Source organism: Thunnus maccoyii, chromosome 14 (assembly GCF_910596095.1).
Source record: "Thunnus maccoyii chromosome 14, fThuMac1.1, whole genome shotgun sequence".
Taxonomy (NCBI): Eukaryota; Metazoa; Chordata; class Actinopteri; order Scombriformes; family Scombridae; genus Thunnus; species Thunnus maccoyii.
In genome coordinates this window covers 17,506,522-17,519,044 of record NC_056546.1, presented here as the reverse complement: position 1 = coordinate 17,519,044, position 12,523 = coordinate 17,506,522, and the positions used below count along the sequence as shown (strand labels likewise).

At 40.8% G+C, this 12,523-nt stretch overlaps 1 protein-coding gene across 5 annotated transcripts; it reads right to left on the bottom strand.

The window, feature by feature from the left end:
- Window positions 1–390: 390 nt before the first annotated feature.
- mapk8a (mitogen-activated protein kinase 8a) lies at window positions 391–12,328 on the bottom strand. Of its 5 annotated transcripts, none has more exons than XM_042434462.1 (12): window positions 12,210–12,328; window positions 7,680–7,846; window positions 7,249–7,378; window positions 7,058–7,116; window positions 6,771–6,909; window positions 5,568–5,733; window positions 5,163–5,234; window positions 4,067–4,249; window positions 3,816–3,940; window positions 3,635–3,698; window positions 2,432–2,509; window positions 391–1,665 (listed from the first exon to the last, which is right to left on the bottom strand). In XM_042434462.1, the coding sequence occupies exons 1-12, from the start codon at window positions 12,243–12,245 to the stop codon at window positions 1,487–1,489; spliced, it is 1,398 nt and encodes a 465-aa protein (XP_042290396.1). In that variant the 5' UTR covers window positions 12,246–12,328; the 3' UTR covers window positions 391–1,486. The 5 variants fall into 5 exon arrangements, with proteins under 5 accessions (XP_042290396.1, XP_042290395.1, XP_042290398.1 ...); XM_042434461.1 differs by lacking the exon at window positions 5,163–5,234 and adding an exon at window positions 4,695–4,766; XM_042434464.1 differs by lacking the exons at window positions 5,163–5,234; window positions 12,210–12,328 and adding exons at window positions 4,695–4,766; window positions 10,355–10,424.
- Window positions 12,329–12,523: the final 195 nt, after the last annotated feature.

The window sequence follows — 12,523 nt, the reverse complement described above, 5'->3', positions numbered from 1 at the left end:
CAGTGGAGATGTGGCCCAGAAAGGGTCAGGACATGCATCACTATCCCCAAGTGCATTCTGGGAGCTGATGCTAAGGGGTTACTGCCTGGAGTGCCCGACAGGTTGGGAATTTGAGCCATCAAATACATCCAAAGGTTACCATGGCAGGCTGCAAATGCCTGTTTCCTGACTCTCAGAAAACATACATACATCTACAGTAAAATGTACAGATCACTGACTACACTAATCTATCAGTTATATTGCACAGAAAACAATAAAACAAAATATGAAACAAAATGCATATAAATATTACTTCTGAATGAAATGTACATTACATACAGTAGATGCCTCTGAGCTTGAAATAAATAAATAAATAACAAATACAGAAAAAAACTAGATCTTTTTTTTCCTTTCAAATGATGTGTGCTATGATATACATACTGTATCTTCAAAAACTTGTGTGTTTGAGTGTTGTGTGCATGTGTGAGGTAGAACCCAGAAAGACGCACCACAGAGCATCTGCCACGGAGAGGACTGAAAAAATCACTGAACTGAGTAAGGGCACTTAAATTAAATATCTTAAAACATCAGACAGCTGTGAATAACGTCTGAAAGAACCTGCCAAAAGGGTAAAGTGACTAATTTAGGCTTAGTCTCTGATGACCGTCTCCAAATACAGCACTCCTTCTAGCCAGTGAAGTGGCCTACATTAATCTGTTACAGCGCTTACAGCAATCATCGGCTCCTCACTATGCCACATTTCTATTCACTTACATTCACCCTGTTCTTCCTCATCCAACAGACCGTCACCTATAAATTACAACTAAATAAACAAACTAGTTAAAATGCAGTCAGTTTTACAGTATGCTAGAGTAAAAAAGAAATTCAATATCAGGGTGAGGGGGATAACAGTTGACGGCTTGTCAAAATGCATACAATCAGAGGTGACATAATACTAAGAAATAAGGGACACTTTCTACAAGAAAGATGAGAAAAATGTCAAAAAAAAAATCATCCATTTGCATTAAGATCCAACATGAAATATGCTATAGTCTACTGAATAAAAGAGCATTAGTGTAGGTTCATTCAAATGTCCCAAAAACTATACAAAAATGGCAAAAGAACAATTCAAAAATATACTAAACATAATATTTCAGTGCTAACAGTATGGTACCCTACTGTGTAGCAGTAGCTAAAAAAACAGCTATGTGTAAACTACACTCGAATCCCTCTCTTTCATCACATACATCACAGATTCACATCAAAACATACTCTGATTCTTTGCAGCAAAAATACAGTAATAATGATACAATTTCAAACCACAATCATTTACAGTAGTATAGGGGCAATAAAAACAAACTGTACATTAAAAGCGCAGCTCTAAAAACTAACATGAGAAGTTCCATTGGCCTGAATCCTCTCCCATCACACACACTATAGTAGGTGCACAGATGAGGAAGGTTTTTTTTTTTCTTTTCTGTGTTTGTGTGTGTGCTGTATGTGTGCGTTATCTGCAGCAGGCCAGAGCACCCAGAGAGGTGTGGCTGTCCAAGCTGCTGTCTGTTTCAGAGGTCATGGTGGGTTCACTGCTCTGGTCAGTGGGATCTGTGGACATGGACGAGACATCGTTGGCCGAAGAGGAGGAGGATGACGTGGGCTGAGGGGGGCTGTCGATCACTGCTGCACCTGTGCTGCGAAAAACACACGTCAACGCATAGGTTTCATTGAAATACACAAGATACTGCCGACAACGATGCAGATGTTAAAAGTGACACAAACTTTGAATTCCTTTAAAGTCCCTAAATACTTGGTTTTAAGTATTTCTCAGTAAGAATAAATACTAATGACTAAATCAAAAATAATCAAAGTTTAAGTCCTGGAAAAGTAATTTATAGACAGTTTAACATCCAAAAAAGATGATATGCTTCATCAGGATTGACAGTGCTGGTAAAATAAGCACACAATCCCACAACCGTCATCACATTTTGCTTCAAATGTTAATAAACCTCATTTTTTCATCTGAGCACAGACAAAAAAATCAAATATAAAATCCCTGGTGTGAAATAATCAAAACTGTTTGGTAAATTATTTTAAAGTGCAAAAGAAAAATTTGTTCAGATCTCTCAGTTGCAGTTAACCATTAAATTATATATTCCAACACAGTATTAGTACCTCCTTCACACTGAAATATAGTCACTGAACTTCTGTTAAAACAACTGTTATATGTAATGCACACATATGAATATAAAACTTTTCAACCAAATTTTGCCTAGATTTAATCTAGATATCTAGGATAAATATGCAAATCATTAAATTAGTGCTTACTGGGTTGTGTGCATTATAAAAGCCTTCATTGAACTTAAAAAAGAAAACAAACAAACAAAAAAATATATTCACTATAATTCCATGTATCCACATCTTCATATCTCCAAAAGTTATAATGATTACTCACCTAAAGGAGGTGGTTGTCCTCTTATCACTCCATTTTTCGTCCACTCCTCCCATTCGCTCACTTCCTTATAAATGAGCTCTACGAAGCAAACAAACAGCAGAGGGTTAAGTGGGGCGGGAGAGACAGAGAAAAATCACATTTGATACACACATACATACACAGCGTACACAGTGTATTGCATACTGTACAGTCCAAACAGCATCATGTTTCTAATTTTGACAGGCTGTGCTGGTGTGACCCTTCTAAAAATGAGTGAGGGGTCATTATCACCTGGCAGGGTTTAAGGATGAGCTCATCCTGCTGCACAACTGAAAGTGATATTTCCTCACAATCTCAAGTCCTCCCCTGCTCCACAGAATCAGGTTCCTCACAGTGGAAAACACCGAGAGGCTTTAAGAAGGGATTTCAGAGCCGAGCATGTTATTCTGGGAAAAGCTCCAACTGGACTTAGTCAAGATGAAAATGATTTACTTAGAATTCTGAAAATCACAGCAAATTATAAAAGGGTGGAAAAAGACCCCCACAACCCCAGATTCAATTAGATGAAAAAGTACATTTCAAGCACAACTTATGGAGAAAGTGACTTGCAAATAAGGGAATATGGAAGATATAGAAGATATGGACTTTGGGAATGTGAGTATATTTAATGCACATAATATGTGCAGTATCCAACTTGTTTTTCCTATTTAATGAAACCCCCTCCCTTTTTTGTTTTGTTGTTTTTTTTAGTTCAGCTCTTTTGTTTTTCAGTCATTTAAAATTTTGATTATTAGTTTTCCTCATCATGAATTGCACATTTGGAAGCTGCAATGCTGCATATGTGAAAATAATTTTGAAAAAATAAAGTAGATACACAGCTCCGGCAACAATACCCACAAACAACTGGCTGCATTTTTACACATCCATTGGCTGATCCAATGGATTTCTCTGGAGTCACATAATATATAATATTCATGTCACCTATGATAAACTGCTAATCACAGATGATCATTTCTTTTTCATTGTAATCACATGTGATTTGCACAAAATAAAATGTATATAGTATAGACTATTCAATTTTAACATTACTGAGTGAGACCTCTTAGGCATCAGTCCTGGCACTATGGTTCATTCCTCTGCTGCTCCAAGTGTCTGTGGGTTAAATACCAAACTGAAACGGACAGTGAAAAGTGAAGTGTTAAGAATCTTAGTATGTTATCTAACCTTTCCACTCTTCCACAGTGTGCTCTCTCTCGTCCAGCTGTTTGTCCAGGATCTTTGGAGGGGGCTGAGAAAGAGAAAACAGCTTGAGTGGCACATTGGTGATACAAGAGCAATGCCAACTTTCCACTCCAAGTGATGTAATCAAAATCTCATATGACGCCATCTGCGATCCACCACTTACCGCCTCCACCTCAGCTGGGTCGTACCAAACATTAATGTAGGGGTGCTGCAGGGCCTCGTCTACAGAGATCCGCTTGGAGGCGTCAATCACCAACATCTTGGATAAGAGATCTCTTGCTTGGCTTGCTTTGGGTAACAAAAAGATAAGGCGCTGGGCTATTAATCACAACTCTACAAGCTTGGTTTGATGAATGAGTTCTGAATGGTTTAGGTCATGATATGTTGATAACACAGACAAAAAAAACCCACTACCTTTCAGTTTGTTGTGATCAGAGTCAGCAGGGAAGAGCACGTCTGGGAAGAGTTTCTCAAAGCTGTATCCAGCGTAGCGTGGCCTATTTTCTACATATGTTCTTACTGACTGGTTCAGCTTCATTAGAAAATCCTGAGATGGAGTGCCTAGCTGCTCGATGACCTTGTTCCACTGGTCGATGTCTGAAGTGTAAATGTTAAGGAAAAAGGCCACACAAACACTATCCACTCACACGCACTGTAACACACCAGTAGGGCAGCATGACATTTAACTTCCTTTGAGGTGCACACACCGACAGTTCATCTACTGTATACACACACGCATCACCTTGATCACATCACCGATATTGAAGCAGCCATTCTATCAGCTAATGCATAGCTACTGTAATACTCTTTTAATTAACTACAACCCTCTGACTTCTGCAGAAATATACTGTGTTGTCAAATGTTGCTTGACGGATGGGTGCAGCACGGCAATGATGGAGGTCATGTTTGTTGGATGCAAACTTTGGAAATGAATGGCAGAGTGAAACAAGGAAAAAACTGTAGGAATGGTGTTGGATCTCTTCACACAGAATGAAGTGATGACACAGTGATCAATCAATCAATCAATGATGGGGAAGGATACGATCAGTGCCGGGGAACAACACACTTCCCCTGATCATCTCGGCCACTATGCAGCCCACTGACCATACGTCCACTGGAGGTGGACGTTTAGATGACGGGGAGGTGGGACATGCAAACGAAAATGGTGAGAAAAACAAAGCACAAATAAAAAACAACAAACAAAGTGAGACAAATACAAAAAGAATGGCGGTGGAGTGGTGTGTGGAACTGAGAATGGTAGACCATGCAGCAGCAGCCAGATATCTGAGAGGCAGCAAACATGTTGATGAAAATGTACAGCTCATGACTGTCCAAAAAGCTTCAAATAAGGCGTAGGACACTGGCCTATTTTCGGCTGTTAACAATTCTCCATGGCTTGGCACAAAATTATGTATTCATGCCAAGAACTGACCAATGAAAGATGTGACAGTCGAGAGGCACAAAGACTGTTAAGAATGTGAAGAAGCATTGATAAAAGAGCCAAGGATACAGTCCCGTCCTGGGAAAAGGATTTTATGGCGAACCATTTCCGCCAGTATGCAGCCCACAGACCATATGTCCACTAGTAAAGCGGAACACGGTAAACAAAGCCAGTAAGAGGTGAGAGGAATGCACAACAACAAGTTAGTTTCATGTAAGAGGCTAGTTAGTGAGCAGAGCATTAGTACAAATTCCCATTAAGCATTATGAACAGAAGCATCATGCTGCTTTGAGTAAATATTCACAGTAGTAACAGCAACATAGAAGTTATATAAGATCTGACACAGGATTTTAAAAGAAAAAAGGGTAAACACTGCACTGCAGTGAAACTCCAATTAATTTTTAATGCTTCGAAAATCAACAAGGGTTGAGGCTGTAGATTGAATGAGTGACAGATACGTATATAAGCACTGACCATTGGCTTGGTAGCCCATGCCCAGGATAACTTCTGGTGCTCTGTAGTAACGTGTAACCACATATGGCGTCATCAGGAGGCCAGTGGCGGCCGTCCGAGCCAGGCCGAAGTCCAAAATCTTCAGTGTACAATCTGATTTGACAACTATGTTACTGGGCTTGAGGTCCTACAGGAGGAACACACACCAAGAATGTCATTTGTTACATGTAATTTTTTATCAATAAGACAAACACATTAAAAACAAATTGAAGATTCTTTTAATATTCCTATGATGTGTGAAGATCTACAGCTTACAGATGTGTTGTTCAATCAATGACAGTCTCTCATATGAGAATACAGTGTTACAGTATCAATAATGACTAAAACCGGTTGATAGCCTGCAGGTTTCCACTCCAGCTGCAGCTATTTATTTCAAAGATTACTTTTGTTTAAGACGTGTTTCTCTGCAGTACAAACAGGTGTTTTGGTTGCTAGTAGCAAAGGCTTTTCAAATTTGCAGTTTCCAGCAGAATCATGCGGTGAAATTTTACAACATTGGTTTTGATTTTTCTTTCTTTGGGGGGTAGAAAAGGGCAGCTTTGTCATTCTAACTTAAAATATTTTGTTATGTTCCCATTGAAAGCTTTTGCTGAAGACTATTACTGCAGTAACTAGTCACGGTCAATTGACATAATATTGTCTTATTATTAGTCATTATATTTTTACTGCCATATTTTCATTTGCTGTAAGACATAACTTGGCATGTTTCTGGTGCAAATGTAGTTTTCCCATTGTGAGTTGTTGTCTTCCTGAATAAATCACAGTGAATGTGTTCGTTTTCACGGCTGTTTATTTGATCCATTTTCGCCCACCTATTCAATATGGGAGTCAGACATCGGTGCCAGCTCACATTAGCTTCAGAAAAGCTGATAGAAATTCAATGTTTTTCTCAGGAGCGTTCCATTAAGTGTGCTGGCTGACATATAGCTTTAAATTAAGGTTTTCCACCTGAAAGAAATCTTCAAGTAACATAACTATGTCCAATAGATTTTCTGCAGCGCAGGTTTTGTTGATAATTATAGGACTACACTCATCATCTCACGGTGTGCCAGTCGACTGTTTGCCCTTCCACGTCAGTGTCAAGTGTCACGGCAGGTTTAACAGCTCCTCTTCGAGACACTGGCCCAGCATTAGCCCGTCTAGTCATGGTCAGCTGATGCTTACCCTGTGAATGATGCCGGCAGCGTGGAGGTGTTTGATACCACACAACATCTGATAGAGCAGATAGGACAGCCTCTCGTGATCCAGCTCCATCTGAATGACCTGGCACAGGTTGGCATCCATCAGCTCCATCACCAAGTATCTGACAGAGGGAAAACAGTTTAGACAGAGAAGCGTGCAACCACACACACACAGAGGAGAGAGGAATTCAATTTTATTAACAGCACATATGTTCTAAAACACTAACAAGTACACTCTAGTACATCTACACTTCATATTGATTTACTTACACATCTTGGAATTCCTCTAATGATTTTTGGGGTGTAAATACATTTAATAGGCCAATGATCTGTGGGTGTAAAATGACATGAATCAGAATGATGTGGTCGTACACAGACATGCATACAAATACCATTTACATTTTACCCATATCAAACTCCATGTGGTGAAATGTAATCTCATGTAACTGTTGCATACTTACATTTTTGTGATTTACACATTTCATAAGGACTAGCTCTCTGAACGCCCTCTTGGCATGGGTCTGATTTTGAAATGGCCGACTCAGCTTCTTAATGGCAACATTTCTTTCAAGGATTTGGTCATAAGCAGAGCTGAAGAAAAAAAAAAAAAAAGATGTAAATAATTTCAAAATATGGTCACAGCTGCAGCATAATAGGTGTTAAACATCACATAGAAAAGAAGAAAATCTCAGAAGTACAAGTCTTTACAGCTGACACACAGATTTCAGTTTCAACAGCAATAAAGCAGAACGACAGAAGCTTCTCGAGGCGACATTAGCTGAGATATTCTTTGACTCTCGTTAATGTTCTGGTGAAGCACAGACCTGGAAACAGTGACCCATATTTCACCAAGTGGCTGTTGTCTGAATATGGATGAGGTTGAAACACTCACCAGACAATTCCCTGAGCTCCTGAGCCGATGGGTCTTAAGTTCTGGTATCGCTTCAGTACCGTAAACGTCGAATCCCCGACGTCTAGGCTGTAGAACTCTCTTTCTCTCTTGTTTTTGTTCATGGCGAAATCTTCGATTACTGCTTTCTGCGCATCCAAAAATGTCCTCTGTGTGCACAAAGACAGACACACATTTAAATATTGTTTCACTACACCACATATACCACAAGAGCTGCTGAGAAGACCAGTGAAAATTAGAAAGTCAAATGAAAATCCCTGTTCCCGAGGAAGCAGATTAGGAGCGAAGGAGCAAAGACGCTGCTGAATTTCACACTTGAGGCGAGCACTGCGGTTCCTTATCTCGGCAAGTCAGCAAACACACCAGGATGGAAGATTTGATATCATCAGCAGTGGCGGCAGAACAGCAGGGCCATGGGGAGGTCTACTCCATCATATGAAATATGACTCTCAGAATGACTCTGTCACACTGGAAAACCAAGCCCGGTGATAATTCCTGCCCGAACGCTTGCGAGTTTGGACCCCAGCCCAGGACTCCAACCTAGTTCTGGAAGCGGGTCTTCCACAGGCACATGTTAACTGGGTCAAGTTACACCAAGAGGCTGTGAGCCCAGATAAGACACAACACAGAGATGCCAATTGACAAGCGTGATGTTCCCAAAACATCTTTCATATTACATAAGAGCACCTGAAATCTAAAAAAAAGAGGAAAAATATAACGTCAGCTTCCTTTCCTTTCTTCAGATCTTATATAAGCTACGTAATCACCCTCCCCATTCTTTCACTCTTCCGACACACGGTCCATATGAGGGATATAATTGCCAGAATAAAATGAGTCAGCTCTCCTTCTGTTCGTCCAACGTCACATAGACATACATAACATCCACCTCCCTCACAACATGAAAATAGACTTCTTTTTATAATACAGACAGGAAGACAATTACGCTCCACTGAGTTATGACGGCTTGAATGACATGTTAGTACTGTCGGTGGTATGTGCAGTTATCTGTTGCTCTGTTGTAAGGTCATTTTTTCTTAGAATTGAGAAAATCCGTAAGAATAATTAAGGTCAAGTCAGTGCAGGAAGAGAACAACTGTGTAATAGTCTTAGCAGCATGATATTTTTTTGCTCAATCCCCTCAATTCCTATTTAATCACGCACACTGTTAATATTAATGTCCCCGCTGTGAAACAACAAGTATTGATGCTTACAACTACATGCTGCATCAACAAATTCCTCTGAAATCAATTACACACTACTAGATTGCAGTTATGTGTCAGCTGCAGTATTTATGCAGCAGTCACTTCAGTAGTCTCATGCAGCACCTGAGAGCTCTGGACCTCGTGGATGGATTTGAAAGGAGGGAAGCCGTAGTAAATCTAGTACCTTGTGTATTCTGCAAAAGCAGAAATACAGCAGGCTCATTCCTAGAGTGTGCTGCCTTCTAATGACTTGAACCTGTGCTGCTTCTGTCGTAATGATTTAATGAATGGCTTCCAGCACTAATCATATTCTGACAATGGTGTTTAAATTATATTACACTCAAAATAGCACAAATTCTCATACACGTGCATGGAAAACTGTCACTTTTTCATCACATGTTAACATAAGCTTTCTTCTCCATAACACAGAACATAAAACAGACACTAAAGGCCACATTAAAATTAGTAACACACACATAATAATGTGTCATATTATTCCCATTGGGAGAAAACTGTAACACACGTCCCTTATTTACATGCATCCCTCTTCAGCAGACAAGTAAACCCAATAAATATACATCAGTCATAAACATATTTAATCCAATTTACGGATGAAACACCTTCTGTCACATATTACAGTCGTACATGCCGCTGTGCACCCAGTCAAAAGCTGAAACAGCCTTTTTCACCCCTTCAGTCAACACTTAGGCTACAAGCAGGGCGGAGAAAGATGCACTGAAATAGAGGGAATTGTCTTGCTACATGTCCTGAGCACATAAGAACAGCAGAGACCGAGGAGTGGAGCAGTATCGACCCGTTATTTATTTTCATTTCGATGTCAGTGTGTTAACCTTGGCCACACGACCCCTCGTCTTGTCGACGGCAGAGCAGAGCTGAGGTAGCTAGCAGGTAAATGACCGGACTGCTGCATCGGGAAACAGCTAACACATAAAAGCCTGAATGCGCAGGCGGGACACTGCCCCGAGAAGAAGACATTATTATGTTGATAATGACAGCCATGTCGCGATATGACAGGGCCTTTAAGTGAGGCACAGTGCGCAGTCAGTGGTGGTTATAGCTACAACTGCCTCAGCCTGAACGCTGTGTACAGACGGGGGTCACAATGTAGCACCGTGAAAAGGAAGCATTGTGGGGTCAAGTGAAGCTACAATGTAACAACCCCGCAACAACAACCGCGTCGGTAAAGCAGCATGCAATACACAAAACGACATACGACCCTCCCCCACGACCAAACAATAAGCACGTCTGTGGAGCAGAGGTGCGAATCCTCATCTTACCTCTGTCACCAAATCTTAACTATCGATCCCCCCCGCGGTCCGATCAGCGGCGAAATGTTCCGGAGCAGCGGACTACTTTTGTTTATGCCGCCGGTGAAGGATGATTTATTCCGTTGTGCGGCTTAAAAAAATACATGACCTCACCAAATTCACTTGCCTACGTTTCCATCTGGCTGCTACTGACAGGCCAGGACGCGCAGTGCGCACGGGGCATGCGTGTCCCAGCAGCACGTCACTCATCCACAGAGACACACCCACCACCTCCATCCATCCTTCCTTCCGCCTGCCTGCCTGCCTGCTTATCTATCTATCTATCTATCTATCTATCTATCTATCTATCTATCTATCTATCTATCTATCCAAAAAGCAAAGACATCCACTTCCGTTTAAAACATTAAAAAATTAAGTGTTATTTAATGCTTTCTAACGTGCCTGCAGTAAATCTATTGCTAAGGGGTAATATTGACCACACTGAAAATATAGCTCCTATACTGCATCAGTCACAGCCCACTTAGAGATATTGACCATATTTCTGTCCAACAGCCCATTGCAGGAGCTACATTAAATGTTATAGCCATGCACAGTAATAGCATAATAAGGACTGAGAGATGGGGCTGCATATTTTCTTGCTTTTTCATACAATATCTAATATATTCTCTTTCCAGTGACAAAGAGAATGGCAGAGAGGGAGTGCCAGGCAGCAGGTTTGTGTTTAAGGGTCACTGAGCACACAGGTCAAAAAGTTATTCACATTTTTCTGTGACTAAAACAGAATGTTTTGGGAACTGATGCCCATTTCCCCCCCTCATATTGTCTGTGTTGCAAAATCCTTCACAAGGACAGCTGAATGTCCACATGCAGGGCTAAATGAGGCACACACCTTCAAGCCAAACAGTCAACTATGGACACATTTTACATTTTTACATGGACAATTTTTAAATTTCTTTCTTTCTTTCTTTCCTTCTTTATGTTTTTGAGTTTATTTCTACAGCACCTTTCAACAAGACAATGCAAAGTGTTTTACATAAAACACAAGAGGCATTAAGAAAGAAACACAATGCAATATAAAGAGACAATGTTTAAAGTAATATATGCCTTTTCGTGGTTTCTTCTCTTTTAGATTTAGGCAAAAGGGTAGTCCTACCACTAAGAGTAACAACTTGGATCGCTCTTGATTGACAAGTCTTTTCATACACAAAATAACAGGCAACGGTGAAATCCAAGTGTTTTCAGATGCTGTAAAATATTTTCTTACATTACTGATGATGGTAATCAGAGTGAAAAAACTTGTGTGTTTCAGTTTCACTCATTTGGGAAACAGACAAAAATGCCAAGTCAGACTCTTGAACTGTGTGTATAAAAACTGAAGAGCAATAGCATTAACAGCTTTGAGGTTAGTTATTTAATTAGTTAGTTAGTTATAGGTAGGTAGATATAGGTAGTCAGACAGTTAGTGTCCATATGAAAGTCTTTAAGGTTGGTATTGTCTATTTCCAGGGTAAACTGTAGTTATGCTGCAGTGATCATAAATAATAGCCAATGAATTGAAGGCTATTTGCAAATCATCTCAGCAATATGCTACTTGACATTATGTATAAGGTTTAGCACATATACTTTATCCCTTGTCCATATTAAAGAGTGGGATCATTGACGGACTATGACATGCAGAGGTTCCGCAGAAATCCGTAGCATAGTAGTAGTTCGGGTACCACCTGAGTTCCCCCACCAGTTCATATACACTACAACACTGAAGGTATCCACGCACACATGCTCTGCGAAGGCATGTGATTGAATAAGGACATTAGGTAAAATTACGTTAACTTAGCGCTGAGTAGTTTAAATTCTCCCTGCACCCACCTGACAGCCCTGGATGCTTGTTATTTATCCTTGTCCCTGCGCAGATACCCCGGGGCCTGCAGAGACAAGCTGCGCGCAATAGCGCTGGGAAGCGGCATGGATAAACGTCCCAGCACCGACTCCCGCAGCAAGACAAGGCTACTACGGTTTCTTACCCCTTGTTCGAAGAGAGCCCGCAGTGTTATGATCATTATGGGGGAGCAGCCCTACGACAGCAGGCTACAATCCACTCGTTCGGCCGAGGTCGTTCGTCCTACTCAGGCTTCTGTGTAGCGCACCTACCGCCGTGGATCCACCGCACCTTTGGGCGTCAGACGGATTAGTTAAATCGGTGTAGCTGATCTCACGCCAACCGCTATTGGTGGCTCTGACCTGTCGCTGTCAAACCGCGAGGCTAATCCAATTAAGTGTTTAAAGGCGAGAAGCTAAGAATAGCGCCAAATACTGCAAAAAGTTTCAGATCTTCAAC